The sequence below is a fragment of the Perognathus longimembris genome, chromosome 4 (assembly GCF_023159225.1).
Source record: "Perognathus longimembris pacificus isolate PPM17 chromosome 4, ASM2315922v1, whole genome shotgun sequence".
Taxonomy (NCBI): domain Eukaryota; kingdom Metazoa; phylum Chordata; class Mammalia; order Rodentia; family Heteromyidae; genus Perognathus; species Perognathus longimembris.
The window spans coordinates 46,124,151-46,149,313 of NC_063164.1; the positions used below are offsets into that span (position 1 = coordinate 46,124,151).

The window sequence follows — 25,163 nt, forward strand, 5'->3', positions numbered from 1 at the left end:
AAAGCCATGAAACTATTTGCAGCAAGGCTATGCTATGTCCTTAGCAGACTTAGTGAAAAGTCTTAATTCCCTTTTATCAAGTTGCTTTCATCCTGTCATCCATGATACTGTTTAAGAGTATCTGTCATTCACTGTTTCCTGATCAATAATGCTGTATAGATTTTCCCTACAGAATAGACTACAAAAATTTAATATTGGAGTCTTTTTCTCTTATTTCTTAATTCCTTGATTCTTCTTATCAATGTTCTATAAGAGCTATGTTGAAGTAATGTGACAATTTACACTGGCAAAAGAAAAGCTGATTTTCTAGTAACTGACAATAATGGCTCCTATGCAAATTAGTCTTCTTAAACTAAATTAAATGTTTACCTTAGATCATCAGCCTCTAAGCTGATGCCAGTATGAAACATCTTATATAAACATCTTACATAAAATATATCTTGTATAAAGTATAAGATGTTTTCTTTGGAAGCAATCAGTCTTTAACAAAGAAGATCATTTTTAAACATATTGCAATTGTGTCATTTCATATAATAAACTAAAAGAAATTAGAAATATGTTTTGATAATCTCAGAATAATCTAATGGCTCCAGAAAAAATAGGCAGAAGTTTCTCAGTTTGTACTTAATTCTTTGATTGCTTTTTGCTGTTGTTAACATCTTATAGTAAAATAATAATATTTTCTCCATACAGAGATTTCTAGTTTTCTATCTGCTGATGAAGAAGGACTTCAGACCTACAATTCTGAGCTTCAGCTATGTAATATAAGTGAAACACTTGAACTTTTGTCTGAACCAGTTCACTCAACTAAAACAGATTCCCCAAAAGAAGGCAGGGCTCCAGTTTTTATCAAAGAAGTTGCAAATACTGAAACAAGTATTGGGGATGTTGCTAAACTGTCTGTCACTGTCATTGGCGTTCCCAAGCCTAAAATTCAGTGGTTCTTTAATGGAGTAATGTTAACCCCTTCTATTGACTACAAATTTGTTTTTGATGGTGATAATTATAGCCTGATAATTCTATTCACCAAAGTTGAGGATGAAGGAGAGTATACATGTATGGCCAGTAATGAGAATGGAAAATCGGTATGTAGTGCTTATCTAAAGATAAATCCCAAAAGAGAAGGACACAAAGAGATAGAAACAGATGCAGCAGTGCTTAAGTCTCAGAGAAAGCTGGAGGGTCCCTGTCGCCCTTACTTTCTTAAAGAGTTAAAACCAGTCCACTGTGCTGTGGGGCTCCCTGCCATCTTTGAGTACTTGGTAAATGGGGATCCACCCCCCACCGTTTTATGGTTCAAAGAAAATAAGCAGCTTTGCACCAGTGTTTATTATACCATCATTTATAATCCTGATGGATCTGGGAAACTCATAGTCAATGACCCTCAACAGCAGGACTGTGGCCTGTACACCTGTAAAGCTGAGAACGTGTGGGGTAAGTCCACCAGCACTGCACAGCTGCTGGTGCTCCCGGAAGACACAGACATGAGTGATGCCCCAGGCAAAGCAAAGTCCATGTCTGAGGCTCCTGATGATGTTTCAGAGATGCTATTAAAGAGCCCTGCAATTGGGACACTGGATTCAGAGCAGGAAATGTTAGCTTTTGTTAAGGACACCATTTTGAAAGGTTCTTTAATTGAAGAAGAAAAGGAGCAATATGAACATATTATGAAAGCCAGTGATATGAGCCATGGAGTTAATTTAGGGGTTCAGCAATTACAGTCCACAGTCCTTTTGGAACAGGACAGGCCTACTCCTGAAAGCAGCAGGGAGCTTTCTTCTCTCGGTGGTACTGTTCATGTGCAGCCCATTCAGGAACCACCTCCCAATGTACAGCTGCAGATTATCCAGCCCCTGAACACTCCCTCCAAAGAAGATACTCTGAAGTGTCAAGAGCCTGAAAACATTTTCCCAAATGCTTTGTCTGTAGAACAAGTAAGTTCTGAAACAGTAGCTGAACCTGAATGGATTCATCCACAATACTCAACAGAACCACCAGCACATTCTGATTCATCATCTGTAATTGAAGAAACATCCATCTCTGGAGTGGAAATAGAACGAATAAAAACTCTTCCAAAACAAGAGACACAAAGTGCTCTGCTCCTGAGTCAGAGCTTACCTGAAGGACAGGTGGAAAGTTTTCAGGGTCCCGTTGTTGAGATCTCTGAGGTAAACTATGAGCCCCAGGTTTCTTCAGAGCACATATGCACAGAAGGAAAAATCCTGATGGAAAGTGCAGATCAGCTAGAAAGTGCAGGGCAAGATTTTGCTGTCAAGACTGAGGAAAGCAAATCCTTAAGGTTTCCACTAGAACTTGAGGAAAAGCAAGTCTTACTTAAGGAGGAACATTCTGATGACCCAGAAATGTCCCTGAACCAAACCACTGAATATAAAAAAGAGCCTCAGGTGATAATGGGAGTGCAAGAAGTGCAGGGAAGTGGCATTTTATCAAAGGAAAATCGGCTTCCTAGTATTCCAGAAGAACAACGATTGAACCTAAAAGCTCAGATCCGGAGGGCTCTGCAAGCTGCTGTGGCCAGTGAACAGCCAAGTCTTTTCTCTGAGTGGTTAAGAAACATAGAAAAGGTGGAGGTCAAGGCCATAAACTTCACCCAAGAGCCCAAACGAATCCTGTGCACCTACCTTATTACTTCAGTGAAGTCTTTAACAGAAGAAATGACCATTGCCATTGAAGATATTGATCCTCAAATCGCTAACCTGAAATCTGAACTTAAGGATGCTTTGTGCTCTATTATATGTGAAGAAATAAACATCTTAATAGCTGAGGATCCCAGAATTCAGACAGGAAACACACTAGACCTGCAGAACAAAATGGCCTGTTTTTCAGATCCACAGAAAGGTGATGCCATCACTGAACCAGAAGTCGCATCTAAATACTTTGTTTCCACTGAAGAGGTTAGTTGTTCTCATGTGGAAAGTCAGGTCAAAGAGGTGGATCCCACTGCCACTGAGAAGGCTGCTTCCTCTGCTGTGCCCGATGAAACTCAGGAAGAGATTCTGAAACCCTTAGAGGAAAAAGAGAACCCCTCTGATGGTGCTACCCAGGAGGTTGCTTTGGGAAAGACACAGGTTGCTGAGGATAGCTTAACTAAAGAGCATCAACCTATTATACTTATGCCCTTAGTAGATGTGCTTTCTGAAGAAGGTGATATTGCATATCTCACATCATCAATAGCGAATGCTAATGAGGTAAATTGGTATTTTGAGGGTAAACTGGTATCTTCAGATGAAAAGTTCAAGTGTTTACAAGAGCAAAATACATACACACTAGTAATCAGCACAGTAAATGCAGAAGAACATCAAGGAGAATATGTCTGTGAGGCCTCGAATGACAGTGGGAAAACAACAACTGCAGCCAAACTCACTGTAGGAAAAAGAGGTTGGATATTATGAATGATATGGCTCAAGCTCTAATACCCACTGGATTATAATATAGGTTTCATCACAACTGTCACATTTTTCACTATCAGAATGCAAGTTATTTAGAACAAGAATAAATTCACAGACATAATCATGGTTATTATATTTTCTTCTACTGCCTTGTTGGGTAGTACACTATCATATCCATGATGCTATTTTCAAATAAAACATATTTTATATGTTTTATGATATTGATGAATATGTTTTTTATTTTATCTGCCACTATTTTAATGATATGTAATAAAAAGTTATCTGTGAACAGCTAGCTACTTCAAAATAACCACTCCCATCTATAAACTGAAAATAACCATGATTAGTTGTCCGTTTGTGTTTCTCATTTGGGTTTATTTTTTGCTATTGCTTCACTTAATCACCTTACTTAATGTATCATACTTTATCACATCAGTGTTCCTGGTAAGCATGGTATATTTAAATGGTATATCATGCTTTAATGCATGTACACCCAAAGCATCTCATTTTAATAATACTTTTTCACAAGTCACTGCATTGTAACAATTGAATATGTTGAAAGCTGCTTATTGTCTTCTTTTGCCTTCAGTGATCTCTCTCGTTTTCCAGGCATTTGTCTTAAACTGCTGTAATCCACCTCACGAATTTCAACTGTTTTACTTCATTAGCAGCAGCAAAAGTTAGAAGAAAAAGAAAAGCATGGGATGCTTGATAAAGAGGAATGCTAATGTATTATGTTTCCTTTGCAGTTGCCCCTGTGATCAAGAGGAGAATTGAGCCTCTGGAAGTAGCTCTGGGTCACCTTGCCAAATTCACCTGTGAGATCCAAAGTGCACCCAATGTGCACTTCCAGTGGTTTAAAGCTGGCCGAGAAATTTATGAGAGTGACAAGTGTTCTATTCGGTCTTCAAATTATGTATCCAGCCTGGAAATCCTAAGGACTCAGGTAGTCGACTGTGGCGAGTACACCTGCAAAGCTTCCAATGAATATGGCAGTGTCAGCTGTATGGCCACACTAACAGTGACAGGTAAATGTGTACATGGTCATGGAGGTTGTCACTTTGTTTCACATTGTTGCTAATGTTATTTCCTTTGCAGGAGCAGAAAGCACTACCAGCCAGACACACCAACAACCACAGTGGGAACATGGTGGCTAGGAACTGCACAGCTGGTGTAGAATGAACCATTATTCTATCCAGTTCTGTTTTTATTAGCAGCCAAAGCAAAAAGGAGATTAAGAACACCATTAAGTCATCAAATGAGCCTGGCTAAGTCTTTAATATAAAATATTTCAAAAAGAGTGTGGCAGTGATAAAAAATAAATAATATCCCCATGTATCTAGAACTAAATAGTCCATTAGAAACAGAATTACCATAAACTATTTAAGTCAGACTCCAAGAGTACAATTAAATCCTAAGTAAAATGAGGGAGGATAACTAATATAGAACTACAAAAAAAAGACTCTTATCAAAAGCTTTATTCCAAACTTAAGGAGGAGACCCACTACACAAATATTATGTTCTGTTTTGTAATTGACATATAGGATTACTTTCACCAAGTTAGTACTCACCAAATGCTTGAAATTGGTTTTAAAAAACATCAATAGCTGCTCTGTGCTCTCTCCCTCTTTGTCTCTCTCTGTGTGTCTTCTCTCTCTCTCTCATTCTCTCTCACACACACACTTTCACACTTTCACATTTTCTTTCTCCCAAAAGAAAGTGTGAGTAGTGAAGAATGGTCACAGTGCCCTGAAATAATGTACTGCTAGAGGGTTATATATTTTTCAATAAAAAGCATCCAAAGGCAAAAACACATGCAGCGTATATCCTGGACATAAACAAAGCAGAGTTCTCCTAAGCTTTCTCTTTCCAGACACCTCTTTAATCAGAAAATCAATGAGATGCCAAGAAGCCCAGCCCATAATGGTCCAGCCAGTGGTTTTCATTTTGTAATCAAAATAGCTCCATACAATCAAGTATATGGAATTATTTTACATGATTTCTTTGGGTGTTTCTTTACTCATATAAGGCCAATTCAGTAATATGACTGAATCAAAGCTTCAGTAAGAGGAAAGGACAAAGGAGGTTAACTTAATAAAGCTAATCGGCAAAAGAGATTTCTAAAATCTTGCTACAAAATGGAATGGAAATGAGAAATGACAATTAAATGTTTTTGTAAGTTTGATATTTAAAGTCAAACATTTAAAGATATCGTGACATTTAACATGAGGGTTTGAAAGTCCTTAAAAAACTCTTTCAATCTTCTTCTCACCTAACACTAATACTCTTTAGAGTTGAGTAGTCAAGTACCATTTCTTTGTCTTTCTTACAGTCTTCTCATTTTCAGAATTAAAATCACAGCTGAATTGCTTATCAAATAATTCAAATTAATCCACTAGAATGAGGACAAAGCTATAGCAATGTTGCTTCCAAAAAAAAAAAATTCGTTCTCTGATAGATACAAAGTGATGTGCCATTCCCTTATAAAGAACACTCCTCCTTTTCCTTGAAAGAATCTTTGGGTCTTATTAAATAGATCACGTTAAATAATATCTCATGTTTTCCTAAAGAATAACTCATCTCTGTCTTGGAATAATATAATTATGGCAAGATCTTTGGTGAGAACTACCTGTAATGCTTGAACATTTTCTTTTACAGAGGCATATCCACCAAGCTTTCTCTCCAGACCCAAGTCTCTTACAACTTTTGTGGGGAAGGCAGCCAAGTTTCTCTGCACAGTGTCAGGGACTCCTGTGATTGAAACCATTTGGCAGAAAGATGGATCTGCCTTGTCCCCTTCACCTAACTGTAGGATTACGGATGCAGAGAACAAGCACAGTTTAGATCTTTCGAATCTTACCATCCAGGACAGGGGAGTTTACTCTTGTAAGGCTTCCAACAAGTTTGGAGCAGATATCTGCCAAGCAGAGTTGATTGTCATTGACAAACCACACTTCATTAAAGAGTTAGAGCCTGTGCAGTCAGCCATCAATAAGAAGGTTCACCTTGAGTGTCAAGTGGATGAAGACAGGAAAGTCACAGTCACATGGAACAAAGATGGGCAGAAAATTCCCCCTGGGAAAGATTACAAGATCTATTTTGAAGATAAAATTGCATCACTTGAGATCCCTCTGGCCAAATTAAAAGATTCCGGAACCTATGTATGCACAGCTTCCAATGAGGCTGGGAGCAGCTCTTCTTCAGCCACAGTCACTATTCGAGGTAAGATTCCCAAAGAGCCATTTGTCACTTCCTTCTTTGAAAGAGAATCTTAGTATAACATTATTCATGTGCTTTGGTATTAAAATAATTCCATTTAGCCAACATGTGGATCTGGGAAAGTTCTGGCATTATTTGAATATATTTTCTGAATCTTCTTCAAAATTCTTTTGTTCTGTTAAAATTATGTGTGTCATGTACCAAGCTTGCTTAAAATTTCTAAGATCTTCATGTGTAGGCAATTTGTAATTATCTTCTTTTATTAAGTACCTCTTTGTATAGATACTCCCTTTGCTTCCTTGTTTGTCTGTCTGTTTGATTCTAAATCAAGGAACTAGTAATGTGCTTGAAATTTCCAACCAGCTGTCAAATACATCACTAGTTTTCCAGAAATTTCATGAAGCTATTTTTCTATGTCCTGTCTTTTTTGTACTATGAGTCTGCATATCTTCTGTGGAATGTATCCTTCAGCTGTCTTTTCCATTCTCTCTTTTGTACACTTCACGTAGAACCACCATCCTTCGTGAAGAAGGTGGATCCCTCTTACTTAATGCTCCCCGGTGAATCAGCTCGCCTACATTGCAAACTGAAAGGCTCACCTGTGATCCAAGTTACCTGGTTTAAAAATAACAAAGAACTTAATGAAAGTAACACAATCCGAATGTCTTTTGTCAATTCTGAGGCTATCCTTGACATCACGGATGTGAAAGTTGAAGACAGTGGCACTTACTCATGTGAAGCCACAAATGATGTGGGTAGTGACAGCTGCAGTACAGAGATAGTTATCAAAGGTTTGTTTACTATATTGTGGGCTCCTGGTTCTCTGAGGGGGGGGGGGAATCCCTTTTTCGGTGCTGGGCATGCATTACTTACCCAATGCTTTCGTACTTTTTGTAGAGCCTCCTTCTTTCGTCAAAACTCTTGAACCTGCAGATATAGTGAGAGGAACAAATGCCCTACTACAGTGTGAAATCGCAGGCACAGGTCCATTTGAAATTAGCTGGTTCAAAGATAAGAAGCAAATACGAAGTAGTAAAAAATACAGGTTGTTTTCCCAGAAGTCTCTTGTGTCTCTGGAAATCTTTGCTTTCAATAGTGCAGATGTTGGTGAATATGAATGTGTTGTGGCCAATGAAGTTGGAAAGTGTGGCTGCAGTGCAACACATTTATTAAAAGGTCAGTGTGTGAAAAGCCACTATGTCTTTAATGAATTGCCCAGATCACTTTTTTAATGCATGAAAAGAAAAATGACACTTTTGTTCCTCTGGTCTTCTCCTAGCCTTAAAATTTTACTTTGTCTTGGTTCAAACTTGGGACTCAGGGAACAAAATCAATGACTGTTCATCTTATTGGGATGCCATTGTAAATATTTATTATCTAATAATGTAATCAGGTATTTTGCCAGCTGATAAGCATTTATCTTCTATGTTAGTCTCTTGGATAGAATTGTTAATCCTTGAAATCTTTTTCTTTCTAATTAATCAATTCTATCAAATAGTAGTAGTGGGAAAGACAAATGTAATCTAGGTAGAAACTCTTAAGAAGAAATAGTGCTGAGAGTGTGTGGGAACTGATATGTTACCTGCTCTCTTTCTTTAACTAGAACCGCCAACCTTTGTCAAGAAAGTAGATGATTTTACCGCACTTGTAGGACAAACTGTTACCTTGCAAGCTGCTGTCAGAGGGTCCGAACCCATCTCTGTCTCATGGATGAGAGGCCAAGAGGTTATTAAAGAAGATGAAAAAGCCAAAATGAGCTTTTCCAATGGTGTTGCTGTCTTGATAATCCCTGATGTACAGATTAGTTTGGGTGGCAAATATACATGTCTGGCTGAAAATGAAGCTGGAAGTCAAACCTCTGTTGGTGAACTGACAGTGAAAGGTTAGTGTAGGAACATTTTGAACTTGAGTCATCCTTTCCTTTTAAAGTGGACCCCTTATCTACATGTAGGTATACTAACGCTTTCATACCATTGTAGAACCTGCAAAAATCATTGAAAGAGCAGAGCTGATCCAGGTGACTACAGGGGACCCAGCCACGCTGGAGTACACAGTCACAGGCACCCCAGAACTCAAGACCAAGTGGTACAAAGATGGAAGACCCTTGGTTGCCAGTAAAAAGTACCGAATAAGTTTTAAAAACAATGTTGCCCAACTCAAATTTTATTCAGCTGAATTGCATGACAGTGGCCAGTATACATTTGAGGTTTCCAACGAAGTGGGCAGCTGCTCCTGCGAGACTACATTCACGGTATTAGGTTAGTATTTTCAGAAAACTATGTTACCTGGTTCTTTAAAACAAATGACCAAAACTGAGCCACTGAGCACTTTCCCATATTCTTCTTGCTTTTTCCTTCTTGTGTTGTGAACAGATCGAGACATCGCTCCATTTTTTACCAAACCTTTACGCAATGTGGATAGTGTCCTTAGCGGTGCCTGCAGGCTAGACTGCAAGATTGCGGGTTCCCTCCCCATGAGGGTGTCCTGGTTGAAGGATGGTAAAGAAATAGCTGCATCTGACAGATACAGAATAGCCTTTGTGGAAGGCACAGCGTCTTTGGAGATCAGCAGAGTAGACATGAGTGATGCAGGGAATTTCACTTGCCGAGCCACCAATTCTGTGGGAAGCAAGGACAGCAGTGGAGCCCTGATTGTGCAAGGTTGGCAGAGACTTTGCATTTCATTTGTACTATAGACATTGTTCAGATTAAGTGTTCTTCCCTGAGAGCTCACCTCTTAACTCTTTAAAATTCTTCCTTATACTCCTTCTTCAGAACCACCCAGTTTTGTAACTAAACCAGGATCCAGGGCTCTTCTCCCTGGCTCAGCGGTCTGCTTAAAGAGCACTTTCCAAGGGTCCACTCCTCTTACTATCAAATGGTTTAAGGATGACAAAGAACTGGTTTCTGGTGGAAGCTGCTATATTACCAAAGAAGCTCTAGAGAGTTCCTTGGAACTCTATGCAGTAAAAACGTCTGATTCGGGCACGTATACATGCAAAGTTAGCAACGTTGCTGGAGGCGTGGAGTGCAGTGCAAACTTGTTTGTAAAAGGTTTGCCTTCTTTTCTTGACATCTTTGTTCTATCTTGTTACATGAGATCTTTTTCTTCTTGGTCATGTTTCTTAATAAACTGCTTTCCTTCCACAGAACCTGCTACATTTGTTGAAAAGTTAGAGCCATCACAGCTGTTAAAGAAGGGAGATGCCACGCAACTAGCTTGCAAAGTAACTGGTACCCCTCCAATTAAAATAACATGGTTTGCAAATGATAAAGAGATCAAGGACAGCAACAAACACAAAATGTCTTTTATGGACTCGATTGCAGTTTTAAGACTAGCAGATATTGCCATCGAAGACAGTGGTGAATATATGTGTGAAGCTCAAAACGAGGCTGGCAGTGACCATTGCACTAGCATTATAATAGTCAAAGGTTTGTGTCCACTTTGTCCTTGCATTATCATGTTTTGGGTCCATAGCACAGACCCCTTGCCAGCTAACATGTCATTCCTTTTCTACTATAGAGTCACCTTACTTTACGACAGAATTTAAGCCAATAGAAGTATTGAAGGAATATGATGTCATGTTATTGGCTGAGGTGGCAGGTACACCTCCCTTTGAGATCACTTGGTTCAAAGACAACACAATCCTGAGAAGTGGTAGAAAGTATAAAACCTTCATTCAGGATCAACTAGTTAGCCTGCAGATCCTCAAGTTCATTGCTGCTGATGCTGGTGAATATCAGTGTCGGGTGACCAACGAGGTGGGCAGCAGCACCTGCAGTGCCAGGGTGACTTTAAGAGGTTAGTGTCGGCTCAAATTAGAGCCTGGCTCTTCTGTAGTGTTTATTCTTTACATTGAAATACTAGTTTTCTATAGAGCTAGTATTGATTGAAAACCCATTCTTCTATTAGAACCCCCATCCTTTATAAAGAAGATTGAGAGCACCAGCTCCCTCCGCGGAGGCACAGCCGCCTTCCAGGCCACTCTGAAGGGTTCCTTGCCAATCACAGTGACTTGGTTAAAAGATAACGATGAAGTCACTGAAGATGATAATACAAGAATGACGTTTGAGAACAACGTGGCCAGTCTGTACCTCAGCAGCATTGAAGTCAAGCATGATGGGAAATATGTCTGTCAGGCCAAAAATGATGCAGGAATACAAAGATGTTCAGCATTGCTGTCAGTCAAAGGTTGGTTTAGAAAGGTTGCGTTGGCTTTGAAGAAGAAATACAGATGTCAGCTTATCAGAACAGCATCTCACAACCTACATCTATCCCTTTGTTTTCTTCAGAACCTGCAACAATCACAGAAGAGGCTGTGTCCATAGATGTCACCCAAGGAGACCCAGCTACTTTGCAAGTTAAATTTTCAGGAACTAAAGAGATAATAGCCAAATGGTTTAAAGATGGCCAAGAACTGACCCTAGGACCAAAATACAAAATCAGTGTCACTGACAGGGTCTCAATACTAAAAATTATCTCTACAGAAAAGAAAGATAGTGGAGAATATACATTCGAAGTCCAAAATGATGTTGGGAGAAGCAGCTGCAAGGCTAGCATTAATGTATTAGGTTGGTATTGCTTATCAGTAAAGAGGAGCTGGGCATTTCTATGCTTCTCTCTCTCTTACAGTTGGAGAAAATACAGGGCTTGGGTATAACTCAGTGGCAGAGCACTTGCCTAGAATGGGCGAGACCATGAGCTCACTATTCATTATAGCATACTAAAAGAGATGAAGGGGAGAGGTAAAAGGAGAATGAGAGAGAGAGAATAATTTTTCCTTTCTTTTGCTTTTTTATTGGATAGATCTTATCATACCTCCTTCATTCACCAAGAAGCTGAAGAAAATGGACAGCATTAAAGGGTCTTTCATTGACTTAGAATGTATAGTGGCTGGGTCACATCCCATAAGCATCCAGTGGTTCAAAGATGACCAAGAAATATCAGCTAGTGACAAGTACAAGTTCTCTTTTCATGATAATACTGCCTTCCTGGAAATCAGTCAGCTGGAAGGTTCTGACAGTGGTACCTACACTTGTTCTGCCACCAACAAAGCAGGCCACAACCAGTGCAGCGGGCATCTGACCGTCAAAGGTTGGCAACTTTTACCTCTATTCATCGAGAGTATTGATCACTCATTTCTTAATTCTCCTCTTCATTGTTCAGTTATAAAACAAAATTTCCATCTCTCTATTTTGCTTCTTGTTCTTTCATCCCAGAACCCCCTTACTTCGTGGAAAAGCCACAGTCACAAGATGTCAACCCCAGTACACGGGTTCACCTAAAAGCACTTGTGGGTGGCACTGCACCCATGACCATAAAGTGGTTTAAAGATAACAAAGAGTTGCACTCTGGGGCATCTCGCTCCATTTGGAAGGATGACACCTCTACCATTCTAGAGCTCTTTTCAGCCAAAGCCTCCGACTCTGGGACCTACATTTGCCAACTAAGCAATGATGTTGGCACAGCAACCAGTAAAGCCACTGTGTTTGTTAAAGGTCTGGTGTCAACATCTTCTCATTTTCTTGCTTTTCTATGTTTTCTTGGGGAGGGGGTAGAGGAAAGATGTGTATTAAGAAAGCATTGCTAATTTTACTTTATTGTAAAAAAAAATTCCCAATGTCACACTCCTTTCTTTTTCCATCTTCAGAACCTCCTCAATTCATTAAGAAGCCCAGTCCAGTTTTAGTGCTGAGGAATGGACAGTCAACAACATTTGAATGTCAAATAACAGGCACTCCAGAGATCAGAGTGTCTTGGTATCTGGATGGGAACGAAATAATAGATGTTAGGAAACATGGCATTTCCTTTGTGGATGGTGTAGCCAGTTTACAGATTTCTGGTGCCAGGGTAGAAAATAGTGGGACTTACGTTTGCGAAGCTCGAAATGACGCAGGCACAGCAAGCTGCAGCATTGAACTGAAAGTGAAAGGTTGGTTATCGGACTATGCTTTGCATTTGGGCTATGTTGCCTGATGGTCTTGGGTCTTCCCTGGAGTAAGTTACTCTTTGTCTTCCTTTAAACCCTGTAGAACCACCCACTTTTGTTAGAGAGCTGAGGCCTGTGGAAGTTGTGAAAGACAGTGATGTGGAACTGGAGTGTGAAGTTACAGGAACCGCTCCATTTGAAGTCACTTGGCTGAAGAATAATAAGGAAATTCGAAGTGGCAAAAAGTATACAGTGACTGACCAGGTGTCAGTGTTTCACCTCCACATAACAAAGTGTGACCCTTCTGACACTGGTGAATATCAGTGCATTGTAGCCAATGAAGGTGGCAGCTGCTCTTGTAGTACTCGAGTTGCCCTGAAAGGTCAGTGATAAGCAAGGAGAAGCTACCAACTAAAATCTCTGAATGGTCTTTAATCTTAGGATGGGTTGGAGTTGAAAATGTCTATCCCATCTTTACACACTGTCTTATTGAATCACAGATCCACCATCTTTCACCAAGAAGATAGAAAATGTCACCACTGTCTTGAAAAGTTCTGCCACCTTTCAGGGTACTGTGGCAGGCTCACCCCCCATCTCTATAGCATGGCTAAAGGATGACCAGATTCTTGACGAAGATGACAATGTCCACATTTCATTTGTGGACAATGTGGCCACACTTCAAATCAGGAGTGTGGATAATGGACATAGTGGGAGATACACTTGTCAAGCCAAGAACGAGTCAGGCGTTGAGAGGTGTTATGCCTTCCTTTTAGTACAAGGTTGGTGCGCTATTCCCCTTCCATGGAAATCTGTGGAAACCATTTCATAAACACACTTTAGTTCTCATGGAATTATCAGTGTAACTCACCTCCATTTTCATTCTTACTACAGAACCTGCTCAAATCATAGAGAAAGCTAAATCATTTGATGTTACTGAGAAAGACCCTGTTACCTTGGAGTGTGTTGTGGCCGGAACACCAGAACTCAAAGTGAAATGGCTTAAAGATGGGAAACAAATCGTACCCAGTCGATATTTTTCAATGAGTTTTGAGAATAATGTAGCCAGTTTCAGGATCCAGTCAGTAATGAAGCAAGACAGTGGGCAGTATACGTTCAAGGTGGAAAATGATTTCGGAAGCAGTAGCTGTGACGCCTACCTGAGGGTGCTAGGTGTGTATCGCTGCCCAGTCAACTCCCTTGTTTAGAATATGTCCTTTATAATAAAGTCCAGATCATCTCAAATCCACATTAATGGATGTGTTTTTGCTGTTTGCATTGAACAGATCAAGATATTCCTCCAACATTCACCAAAAAATTAAGTAAAATGGATAAGGTTCTGGGCTCTTCTGTTCATATGGAGTGCAAAGTGTCTGGCTCACTTCCTATTAGTGCTCAGTGGTTTAAAGATGGCAAAGAAATATCTACAGGTGCAAAATACAGACTTGTGTGTCATGAGAACACTGTGTCACTGGAAGTTAATAATCTGGAGTTAGAAGATACCGCAAATTACACTTGCAAGGTGTCAAACGTAGCAGGAGATGATGCATGCAGTGGCATCTTAACTGTGAAAGGTTAGAATTTCTTTACCTTCTTGGTTCCTCTTTATGAATATTTTGAGAATATGTTACTCTTATTCTTATATCCTTTAAGGCTAAACTCTCAAAACTTCTATTTCTTTAGGTATGTGTTTATTGAATTTAAGAAAGATTCGGCCATTATCTCTTTTTCTGAGTTTTTTTCTTATATGTACCTCAACTGGTCAAAATATTTCAACTACAAGGGATGTAATAAAAATAAATCTCTCTTGAAATCTACAGAACCACCAAGCTTCCTAGTGAAACCTGAGCGGCAACAAGCCATACCTGATTCTACAGTAGAATTTAAGGCAGTACTAAAAGGAACACCACCGTTTAAAATAAGATGGTTTAAGGATGATGTGGAACTTGCCTCTGGACCTAAATGTTTCATTGGTTTGGAAGGGTCAACTAGCTTCTTAAATCTCTATTCAGTCGATGCTTCCAAGACTGGACAATATTCTTGCCAAGTTACCAATGATGTTGGTAGCGACTCTTGCACTACAATGTTGCTTGTGACAGGTGTGCAAGTTTGATTGTTTTATGTTTCTGTCTGGCCTGTAGCTCTAGTTCCTCTGTGCTGTTCTAATGTATCTTTCTAACACAATGGATTGTATTTGTCAGACATCACTCATGTTTTCTCTTACCTATATATGACTAAACTTGTGTTATTCACCTCATAATCTTCTCTTTCTTGACTCTCTAGAACCACCAAAGTTTGTAAAGAAACTAGAAGCATCCAAAATAGTGAAAGCAGGTGACTCTACACGCTTGGAATGCAAGATAACTGGATCTCCAGAAATCAGAATTGTGTGGTACAGAAATGAACATGAACTCTCAGCCAGTGATCAATACCAAATGACCTTCATTGACTCAGTGGCTGTCCTACAGATGAACAGTCTCAGTACTGAGGACAGTGGAGATTTCATTTGTGAGGCCCAGAATCCTGCTGGCAGCACAAGCTGTAGTACCAAGGTTATAGTAAAAGGTAGAATCTTATTTCCATTTTCTTAATTAATGGAAACTTACCTTCTTCTCCCTGGATATCACAGCTTTGTATTCTTTTCCACTATCTCAGTTTTCATTTCAGATCATAGGATGCTTCCTTATGCTAGTATTATTTCCTTTTTTAAATGTTATTTCTTCTTAGTTATTAGTTATTAGTCATTAGTTATGACCTAGTCATTTTGAGATATTTTTCCTGTTATTTCAATGTCATAATTTTTATCATCTCAAAATACATTGGCCAAGCATCTAATGTGATGTTTTGAAGACATACACCAAAAGCAGCATTTGTAAGATTAGTCTCTTGCCTTCCATAAACTTATACATATAGTATTTTCTGCACTTGTAATGTGTATCTTAATAACATGGTTATTCATTACATTTATGCAATGCGCAAGCAGGATCGACTTTAACATTGAATTTTTGAAAGGAAAATAATATGTTTTTTAAGAGTTAGTTTCTGTCTTTAAGCATATGACTATTCCATGGTGAAAATAGTGTTGGTATTTCCTGCTGTCATTTTCCAGAGTCAAAATCTATCTATATAATATATATTTAATATACATACATACATTTAGTATACATAATATACATACATATATTTAATATACATACATACGCGCTGTATATTGATAAGGACAATATACAGAGTGAAAGGTTTATTTTTGCCACAAAGCCCAAGTGTATCATGTTGCAATGCAGTTGTTGCAATCACCATTTTCCAAATAGGAAAGCATAGATCTCAGCTATCACGGTGGCTTTAGACTACCTCAGCTGTTAAACATACACATTCCAGACAGTAGAATTCCATAACTCCTGCAAATCATTTTTGTTAATATACTTATTTGATTACAAGTTTTGTACTGACTTTGGTAAAGGAATGAGAAAGAGTAAATCGAATTTTGAACTGCTCAATCACAACATCTAGGATCTTTATATGTTTCCTACTCACCTAGTTGATTATCTTATAAAGATTAATGGCCTCTCAGAAGCAGTTGTTGTCCAATTGTAATTATGTTGGATGCCATTTACCCATTATGGTCTCTTACAACATTCTTCCAATTTATGAACAAGAAATGAGCAAAAAGCCTTTATTCTAAAGAAACTGAATAGTCCAATTCATGAGACATTCTTATTTTCCACAGAGCCACCTGTTTTTAGCAGTTTCCCTCCTGTAGTAGAAACTCTTAAAAACACTGAAGTTAGTCTTGAATGTGAGCTGTCAGGAACACCACCATTTGAAGTGGTATGGTACAAAGACAAGCGGCAGCTCCGAAGCAGCAAGAAATACAAGATCTCCTCTAAAAACTTCCATGCGAGTATTCACATCCTCAATGTGGAATCCTCAGACATCGGTGAATATCACTGCAAAGCACAGAATGAAGTGGGAAGTGACGCTTGTATTTGTAGAATACAATTAAAAGGTAAGTATGTTTCCTCTATGTGGCAGACATGCCAGGAATGCATGAAATGCTCACTTCTCTCTTCTGCTATCTGGACCCTCTTTGAAACAATCTCCATCCATCTTTTCCTGTTCAGAACCACCAAAATTTGTTTCCAAGCTGAGCAGCCTGACTGTAGTAGCTGGAGAACCTGTGGAGTTACAAGCATCCATAGAAGGTGCCCAGCCCATTTCCGTCCAGTGGCTGAAAGAGAAAGAAGTGATTAGAGAAAGTGAAAACATCAGAATTACATTTGTGGACAATGTCGCAACCCTACAGTTTGCAAAAACAGAGCCAGCTCATGCTGGGAAATATGTCTGCCAGATCAAGAATGATGGTGGAATGAGGGAAAGCATGGCCACGCTGACTGTCTTAGGTTGGTACCACAGTCTACTGATAGAAATGGATGTCAGATGTTGGAATAACTTATAGGCAGAATCTTTTGTTCTGAATTCTTCTACCACCAGTTTGATCCTCACCTATTTGGAAGATGTAGGGGAAAGACCTAATGAATCTCTCTCAAACACCCTCTACTTTTTCTATGATTTAAAAAACTAGGCATCTGCTTTATGGTGCATATACTACTTGAGATATACTACTTGACATATACTACTCAAGTTAATATCTTGAGATATTATCAAATACAATCTTGTATATCTTTTCACTAAGCAAGAATCAATTTGGAAGCCCAACATGTAATACCAGGAAATTTTGTTTCCAGAGTATTGGTTGTTAAAGCTGATGACAGTCCAAAGATCAACATTTGATAAGGACAAAAACTGTTTGCATAACAACTTTCAAACTATTGTTAGCATTTAAATGAAAGGGAAATACCAAAAAATTCATAACTACAGGTAGTCTTAATCTAAAGATGGCCAAGTGTAAATCAAAACACACTGCCTATTGTACATTGTCTAAATTGTTTGGGGAGTTGTATAGTTCTCAAATATTTTCTTATAATAGCTGCTATATTATAATTGCCTATAATTCTGAGTCACATTTAGGTCAAGAGAGAGAAGTCTATCTTAATGAGCTCAATAACAGAGATACATAAAGACTGCAGACATTGACAGGTGGATGTCACATTGCATTTCAGAGCCTGCAGTCATTGTCGAGAAGGCAGGATCCATGACAGTGACTGTAGGAGAAACATGCACCTTGGAATGTAAGGTGGCTGGCACTCCTGAGCTCTCTGTTGAATGGTACAAGGATGGAAAGCTGTTGACCAGTAGCCAAAAACACAAATTTAGCTTCTACAACAAAACCTCTTCCTTAAGGATTCTCTCGATTGACAGACAAGATGCAGGCACATACACTTTCCAGGTTCAAAACAATGTTGGAAAAAGCAGCTGCACGGCTGTGGTTGATGTCTCAGGTTAGTTCTGGTTTCTTATGCAAATACATTTTGCAATTTTTTCTTCTTTCATATCTCTTTCATTCTTTCAAATTATGATGAGTCTTGTGCCTTTCCTTCTGCAGACCGAATGGTTCCTCCTTCTTTTACCCGAAGACTGAAAGATACTGGTGGGGTCCTGGGTACCTCTTGCATTCTGGAATGCAAAGTAGCAGGATCCTCGCCTATCTCTGTTGCCTGGTTTCATGAAAAGACTAAGATTGTCAGTGGAGCAAAGTACCAAACTACTTTTTCAGATAATGTCTGTACATTGCAGTTGAATTCTCTGGACTCATCGGATATGGGCAATTACACATGTGTGGCTGCTAATGTTGCTGGGTCTGATGAGTGTCGTGCAGTGTTGACTGTACAAGGTCAGTGTTGCAGTTCATTTAGCAAGGAATTTCTTAAGATTCTTTGGGCACTTATTCCACTAATACCCCTTCAAAGGTTGTCTTAGTGTTTTAATTTAAAACCACAATGAAATTTGAAACTTATAGGATCTTTTCATTATCTCCCTCTCTGTAGAACCTCCCTCTTTTGTGAAAGAACCTGAACCTTTGGAAGTACTTCCAGGTAAAAATGTAACTTTCACAAGTGTTATCAGAGGAACTCCTCCATTCAAGGTTGGCTGGTTCCGAGGTGCCAGAGAACTAGTGAAAGGAGACAGGTGTAACATCTATTTCGAAGACACTGTGGCAGAACTGGAACTATTTAATATTGACATATCTCAGAGTGGGGAATATACCTGTGTGGTTTCTAATGACGCTGGCCAAACATCCTGCACTACACGGCTCTTTGTAAAAGGTTTGCTCAATTGTATTCACTGTCTTCCTATATTCCATGTTCTTCTATCTTTTTGAGGAGTGGGGGGGGGGGGCGGGGTATGTGTGTGTAACTCCTGTGCTTTGCTTTGTCACTTAACCAGAACCAGCTACATTTGTGAAGAAGTTAAGTGATCACTCTGTAGAACCAGGAGCATCTATAATTCTGGAGAGCACCTACACAGGAACACTGCCAATTTCAGTCACCTGGAAAAGGGATGGTTTTAAAATATCTTCATCTGAAAGATGCAGCATCATCACAACAGAGAAGACTTGTATCCTGGAAATTCTGAATAGCACAAAAGGAGATGCGGGACACTATTCCTGTGAGATTGAAAATGAGGCAGGAAGGGATGTGTGCGAAGCTCTGGTATCTACATTAGGTGTGTTCTCTTAGTCTCACAAATGTTTTGCATCCGTCTTTAGTGGAACATAGTGTGTTTGGTTTTCTGTAACTCCTCTTCCTGATTGTGAGCCTTTCTTCTTTAGAGCCACCTTATTTTGTTACGGAACTGGAGCCTCTGGAGGCATCTGTTGGAGATTCTGTTTCTTTGCAATGCCAAGTTGCCGGAACACCAGAAATCACAGTGTCTTGGTACAAAGGAGATACCAAGTTGCGGTCAACTCCAGAATACCGAACCTACTTCACAAACAATGTGGCCACTCTTGTTTTCAATAAAGTGAGCATCAATGACAGTGGCGAGTACACATGTATAGCGGAAAACAGCATAGGAACTGCTACTTCTCAGACTGTCTTTAGAATTCAAGGTGATGATATTCTTTTATACCTGAAGAATTTTCCCCCTATTTTCTTTACTCTTTCATCTTTATAGGCAATTGTTTATTTCAACTACTAATGCTTCGGGTATCATTTGCCTTCCTACAGAGCGCCAGCTCCCACCTTCCTTTGCAAGACAGTTAAAAGACATTGAACAAACGGTGGGGTTGCCTGTTACTCTCACTTGTCGACTAAATGGCTCTGCCCCTATCCAAGTGTGCTGGTACAGAGATGGTATACTTTTAAGAGATGATGAAAACCTACAAATGTCATTTGTGGATAATGTGGCAACTTTAAAAATTTTGCAAACTGACTTGAGTCATTCTGGCCAGTATTCTTGCTCAGCCTCCAATCCACTTGGAACAGCATCTTCGAGTGCTAGACTGACAGCCAGAGGTTGGTTCCCATGTCATTCTTTCTCTTTGCAAACTATCACATCTTTGTGAAGGTAGAAATAGCCAACAGAAAAACAAAACAAAAAAAATACTTGACCTTTTCTTGTCATCTTCTAGAACCTAAGAAATCTCCCTTCTTTGACATCAAGCCGGTATCAATAGATGTTATTGCTGGAGAAAGTGCTGATTTTGAGTGTCATGTTACTGGTGCTCAACCAATGAGAATCACTTGGTCAAAAGATAACAAAGAGATTCGTCCTGGAGGAAACTATACAATTACGTGTGTGGGCAACACTCCCCATCTGAGAATTCTTAAAGTAGGCAAAGGAGACTCTGGTCAATATACTTGTCAAGCAACCAATGATGTTGGTAAAGACATGTGCTCTGCTCAGCTGAGTGTGAAAGGTATCTCCACATGGCATTGACTTGCACTTGCACTTTTCACCACGTGCATTTAATTTTCTTCTAAAAGTTTTCTTTTTAAACACTTGATATAAACTAATTGAACCACACTGGAATTTGTGTATTAATGTTAGATGTCTCTATTTAACCAGATTTCTGTCTTCTCATTAACATGTTCAGTACATAGGTGTGTTTATAAGTGTAATCCTATCAAAGGCAATTATTTCATTGAATCTTGTAAGATATTATTTCAACGATCCACTCTACTTTTACATTCCTTTCTGTTATATAACTCGCCCTGTTACTGTTACTAAATTTTGATCAGATCTATCTAAAAAATATTAACTAATATAGTTTAACTTATATGCCCACACTACAATGTATTAAATAAACTCTCTATTAAAATATTAAAAGATTATTTAGTAAGAGATTATTTATTTTACCACAAAGCTCATAGAAAACATATTCTTAATAATATATTAATGTAGCAATAAACCAGCTTAAATATGATGGCTTTTTAAATAGAGGCTTCAGCTACGAAAGGAAATTATTTTAACATGCAGACATCCCTTCTTGATTTTTTCCTGTTTGGTTTAATAGAACCTCCAAAGTTCACTAAGAAATTAGATGCTTCAAAAGTGGCAAAGCAGGGAGAATCCATCCAACTGGAATGCAAAATAAGTGGTTCTCCAGAAATTAAAGTTTTGTGGTTCCGAAATGACAGTGAACTTCACGAAAGCTGGAAATACAACATGTCATTCACTAATTCTGTGGCCCTACTTACCATCAACGAAGCCAGTGCTGAAGACAGTGGGGACTACATCTGTGAAGCACATAATGGCGTTGGTGACGCCAGCTGCAGCACCGCCCTGACAGTTAAAGGTTAGACATTCTCTACTTCTTATTTCCTTCTGCTCCAGTCGGGACTTTATTCCCAGCAATATTATAAGATTCAAAACTAAAAGATATGTTTGTCTGTTCGCTTGTTTTCTGTTTAGTTTGTGCCAGTACTGGGGCTTAAACACAGGGCCTCATCATCTCACTTGGCTTTGTCACTCCAGCCTGGTGCTCCACCATGTGAGCCACCCCTCCACTTAAATTAGTTGTCATTGTGTGTTGTCACTTTATCATAGCAGTCACTCTACATGATCCCTAATACATAGGAAGTATCTCTAGATTCTAGAAACTCAAAATCTAGAACCTAAATATCTTTTTTTTTCTTTTTGGTAAGCAGCTGTTCTCATTTCCATCCTCTTTTTGTTTTTTTCTGGTAGCTCCTCCTGTTTTTATCCAGAAGCCTCCTCCAATAGGAGCCCTTAAAGGTTCTGATGTAATTCTCCAATGTGAACTTTCGGGGACTCCCCCCTTTGAAGTGGTGTGGGTTAAAGATCGGAAGCAAGTCCGAAGCAGCAAGAAATTTAAAATCACTTCAAAAAATTTTGATACAAGTCTTCATATCCTTAACCTTGAAGCCTCCGATGTAGGAGAATATCACTGCAAAGCTACTAATGAGGTGGGAAGTGACAGCTGTGTCTGCGCAGTCAAGTTTAAAGGTTTGTACATGGGGGCACAAAGATGCATCTTCCTTGAGAACTCTTCTTGCTTGACTAATAACTATGTTGCTTAGATTCTCACTTCTCCCTCCAACCCTGAATTTATTTCATCAGAACCTCCACGCTTCGTGAAAAAGCTCAGTGATACCTCCACCCTTATTGGAGAGGCTGTCGAGTTACGAGCTGTGGTGGAAGGGTTCCAGCCAATTTCTGTTACCTGGCTCAGAGATAAAGGTGAAGTTATCAGAGAGAGTGAAAACATCAGGATATCATTCAGTGACAATATCACAATCCTCCATTTGGGAAGCCCAGAAGCATCACATTCTGGGAAATATGTGTGCCAGATCAAAAACGATGCTGGGATGAGAGAATGTTCAGCAGTCTTGACCGTTCTAGGTTAGTAGCCAAATCGTCTAGGACAAAAATGAAGCCCATTGAATGGGTACATTATCTTCCAACCCAACTAGAATCTGCCATACTTCAACTAGGCTGTTTGAAAGGTGACTTTGTTCTCAATGCCAACTCCTTCTTCTTTTAGAACCAGCCAGAATCATAGAGAAACCAGAACCCATGACAGTCACTACTGGAAACCCTTTTGCATTGGAGTGTGTTGTGGCTGGAACACCAGAACTTTCAGCCAAGTGGTTCAAAGATGGAAGAGAACTATCTGCAGACAGCAGACATCACATTACATTTGTCAAAAACGTGGCTTCCCTTAAAATCCCCTCTGCAGAAATGAATGACAAAGGGTTATATAGCTTTGAAGTGAAAAATAGTGTTGGCAAAAGCAATTGTACTGTCTCTGTCCATGTTTCTGGTGAGTAGGCAGACATGGTAATGAAAGAACAATTTTGATGAGATAGATAAATAGAGCAGCTATTTAAATTGAAAATATCTTTCTCTACCTAGATCGTGTTGTACCTCCTTCCTTCATCCGAAAACTGAAAGATACCAATGCCACCCTGGGGGCCTCAACTGTTTTAGAGTGTCGCGTCTCTGGCTCGGCCCCAATTTCAGTTGGCTGGTTTCAGGATGGAAATGAAATTGTTAGTGGACCCAAATGTCAGTCCAGCTTTTCTGAAAATGTCTGTACCTTGAGTCTGAGCTTACTGGAGCCCTCTGACACAGGCACCTACACTTGTGTGGCTGCCAACGTGGCTGGTTCTGATGAATGCTCTGCAGTTCTGACTGTCCAAGGTCAGTTTCAAGGCTGAGACAAGATTTCTCTTCCCTTTCGCTACTTGACTTAATTCCTGGGGGACTCCTTTGTCTTCATTTTTCATCTTCATTCCCTTTTCTTTAAGTAACAAACACTTCTCACTTGGTTTTTTCTCACTCTCTCTCTCTTGATCTGCCTTCCCCCTGGGATATCTAGAGCCACCATCTTTTGACCAAACCCCTGATTCTGTGGAAGTTTTGCCTGGAACAAGCCTCACATTCACCAGTGTCATTAGAGGCACCCCTCCCTTCAAGGTCAAGTGGTTTAAAGGCAGCAGAGAACTGGTGTCAGGGGAGTCATGCACCATCTCTCTGGAAGACTTCATCACAGAACTGGAGTTACATGAGGTGGATCCGCTACAGAGTGGAGACTATTCCTGCCTGGTGACAAATGATGCTGGAAGCGCTTCGTGTACTACACATCTCTTTGTGAAAGGTTTGCTTTTGTTTTTCTTTTTTTTTTTTTACTAGAACATTTATTATTTTTTTCTTATTTATTGTCAAAGTGATGTACAGAGAAGTTACAGATTCATACATTAGGCATTGCATACATTTCTTGTACTGTTTGTTACCTCCTCCCTCATTTCCCCCTCCCCTCCCATTCCCTCTCCCCCCATGAGTTGTTCAGTTGATTTGCACCAAACAATTTTGCAAGCATTGCTTTCGTAGTCGTTTGTCTTTTTATCCTGTGTCTCTCCATTTTGGTATTGCCTTTCACTTTCCTAGTTCTAATACCAGTATAAAAAAACACGAAACTACAAAAGACCAAAAAGAAAAACACAAGGCAACAGCATGCTTTTGAGTTTCAATTCCTATATCTTCCAAACTTTTTCTAAGTCTTCATTGCAAGGTAGAAATTTACCTTCATGTTTTCTCTTTCTAGAACCAGCCACGTTTGTGAAAAGACTGGCTGACTTCAGTGTTGAGACAGGAAGCTCTATTGTTCTAGAAGCCACTTTTACTGGCACACCTCCCATCTCTGTGAGCTGGATGAAGAATGAGTATGCTCTTTCACAGTCTCAAAACTGTAGTATTACCATGACAGAAAAATCTACCATACTGGAAATTCTTGATAGCACAGTAGAAGATTATGCCCAGTATAGTTGCCTGATAGAAAACGAGGCTGGGCAAGACATATGCGACGCTCTGGTGTCTGTCTTAGGTGTGTGACAGTTACTGGTATTTATTGTTGTCTTTTCTTTCTTTTAAAATGTCCTCTTGTGGTTAGCACCATTGATTGATTATCATCATTTGTACCTTAGAACCGCCTTATTTTATCGAGCCTCTGGAACATACAGAAGCAGCCATTGGAGAATCTACAACCTTACAGTGTAAAGTGGACGGAACCCCAGAAATTAGAATTTCTTGGTATAAAGAACACACAAAGCTACGATCCGCTCCTGCATATAAAATGCAATTCAAAAATAATGTTGCCTCTTTAGTCATCAACAAAGTGGATCACAGTGATGTGGGAGAATACACCTGCAAGGCAGAAAACAGTGTGGGGGCAGTGGCTTCTTCAGCTGTGCTCGTTATCAAAGGTGATGACGTTTTGCTTCACAAGTCTTGTAATGTGTTGACAGACTAATTTTCTTAAAACCAAAAATTTTAATGGGATGAGATCCATTGCAGATGTTTTCTCACTTGTAAACAAGTATTATCTGTAACTTCTTTACAGAACGCAAACTCCCACCTTCTTTTGCAAGAAAATTGAAAGATGTTCAGGAGACCCTTGGCTTCCCTGTTGCATTTGAATGTCGCATCAATGGCTCAGAGCCTCTTCACGTGTCTTGGTACAAGGATGGGGTACTTCTGAAAGATGATTCCAATTTGCAAACATCTTTTGTTCATAATGTGGCAACTCTTCAGATTTTGCAAACTGACCAGAGTCATGTTGGTCAGTACAATTGTTCAGCTTCTAATCCTCTCGGGACTGCTTCATGCAGTGCCAAACTCATTCTCTCAGGTGAGTGGAGTAGTTTATTGTGCGACCCTTTAATACAAAGGAGCTTCTCTGTTTG

General features: G+C 39.4%; 1 protein-coding gene across 1 annotated transcript in view; it reads left to right on the forward strand.

Moving 5' to 3' along the window:
- Ttn (titin) overlaps window positions 1-25,163 on the forward strand; it is a 285,277-nt gene that overhangs the window by 69,424 nt on the left and 190,690 nt on the right. The window contains 39 exon segments of the mRNA XM_048345167.1: window positions 4,160-4,438; window positions 6,069-6,632; window positions 7,139-7,420; window positions 7,527-7,805; window positions 8,233-8,511; window positions 8,609-8,887; window positions 9,002-9,289; window positions 9,404-9,682; window positions 9,779-10,060; window positions 10,152-10,430; window positions 10,542-10,820; window positions 10,922-11,200; window positions 11,436-11,723; window positions 11,849-12,127; window positions 12,280-12,561; window positions 12,662-12,940; window positions 13,059-13,337; window positions 13,450-13,728; window positions 13,842-14,129; window positions 14,376-14,654; window positions 14,839-15,120; window positions 16,283-16,561; window positions 16,677-16,955; window positions 17,676-17,954; window positions 18,059-18,346; window positions 18,501-18,779; window positions 18,901-19,179; window positions 19,286-19,564; window positions 19,683-19,970; window positions 20,087-20,374; window positions 20,972-21,253; window positions 21,646-21,924; window positions 22,039-22,320; window positions 22,463-22,741; window positions 22,834-23,121; window positions 23,300-23,578; window positions 24,026-24,304; window positions 24,405-24,683; window positions 24,821-25,108. Coding sequence (XP_048201124.1) covers window positions 4,160-4,438; window positions 6,069-6,632; window positions 7,139-7,420; window positions 7,527-7,805; window positions 8,233-8,511; window positions 8,609-8,887; window positions 9,002-9,289; window positions 9,404-9,682; window positions 9,779-10,060; window positions 10,152-10,430; window positions 10,542-10,820; window positions 10,922-11,200; window positions 11,436-11,723; window positions 11,849-12,127; window positions 12,280-12,561; window positions 12,662-12,940; window positions 13,059-13,337; window positions 13,450-13,728; window positions 13,842-14,129; window positions 14,376-14,654; window positions 14,839-15,120; window positions 16,283-16,561; window positions 16,677-16,955; window positions 17,676-17,954; window positions 18,059-18,346; window positions 18,501-18,779; window positions 18,901-19,179; window positions 19,286-19,564; window positions 19,683-19,970; window positions 20,087-20,374; window positions 20,972-21,253; window positions 21,646-21,924; window positions 22,039-22,320; window positions 22,463-22,741; window positions 22,834-23,121; window positions 23,300-23,578; window positions 24,026-24,304; window positions 24,405-24,683; window positions 24,821-25,108 — 11,256 coding nt within the window.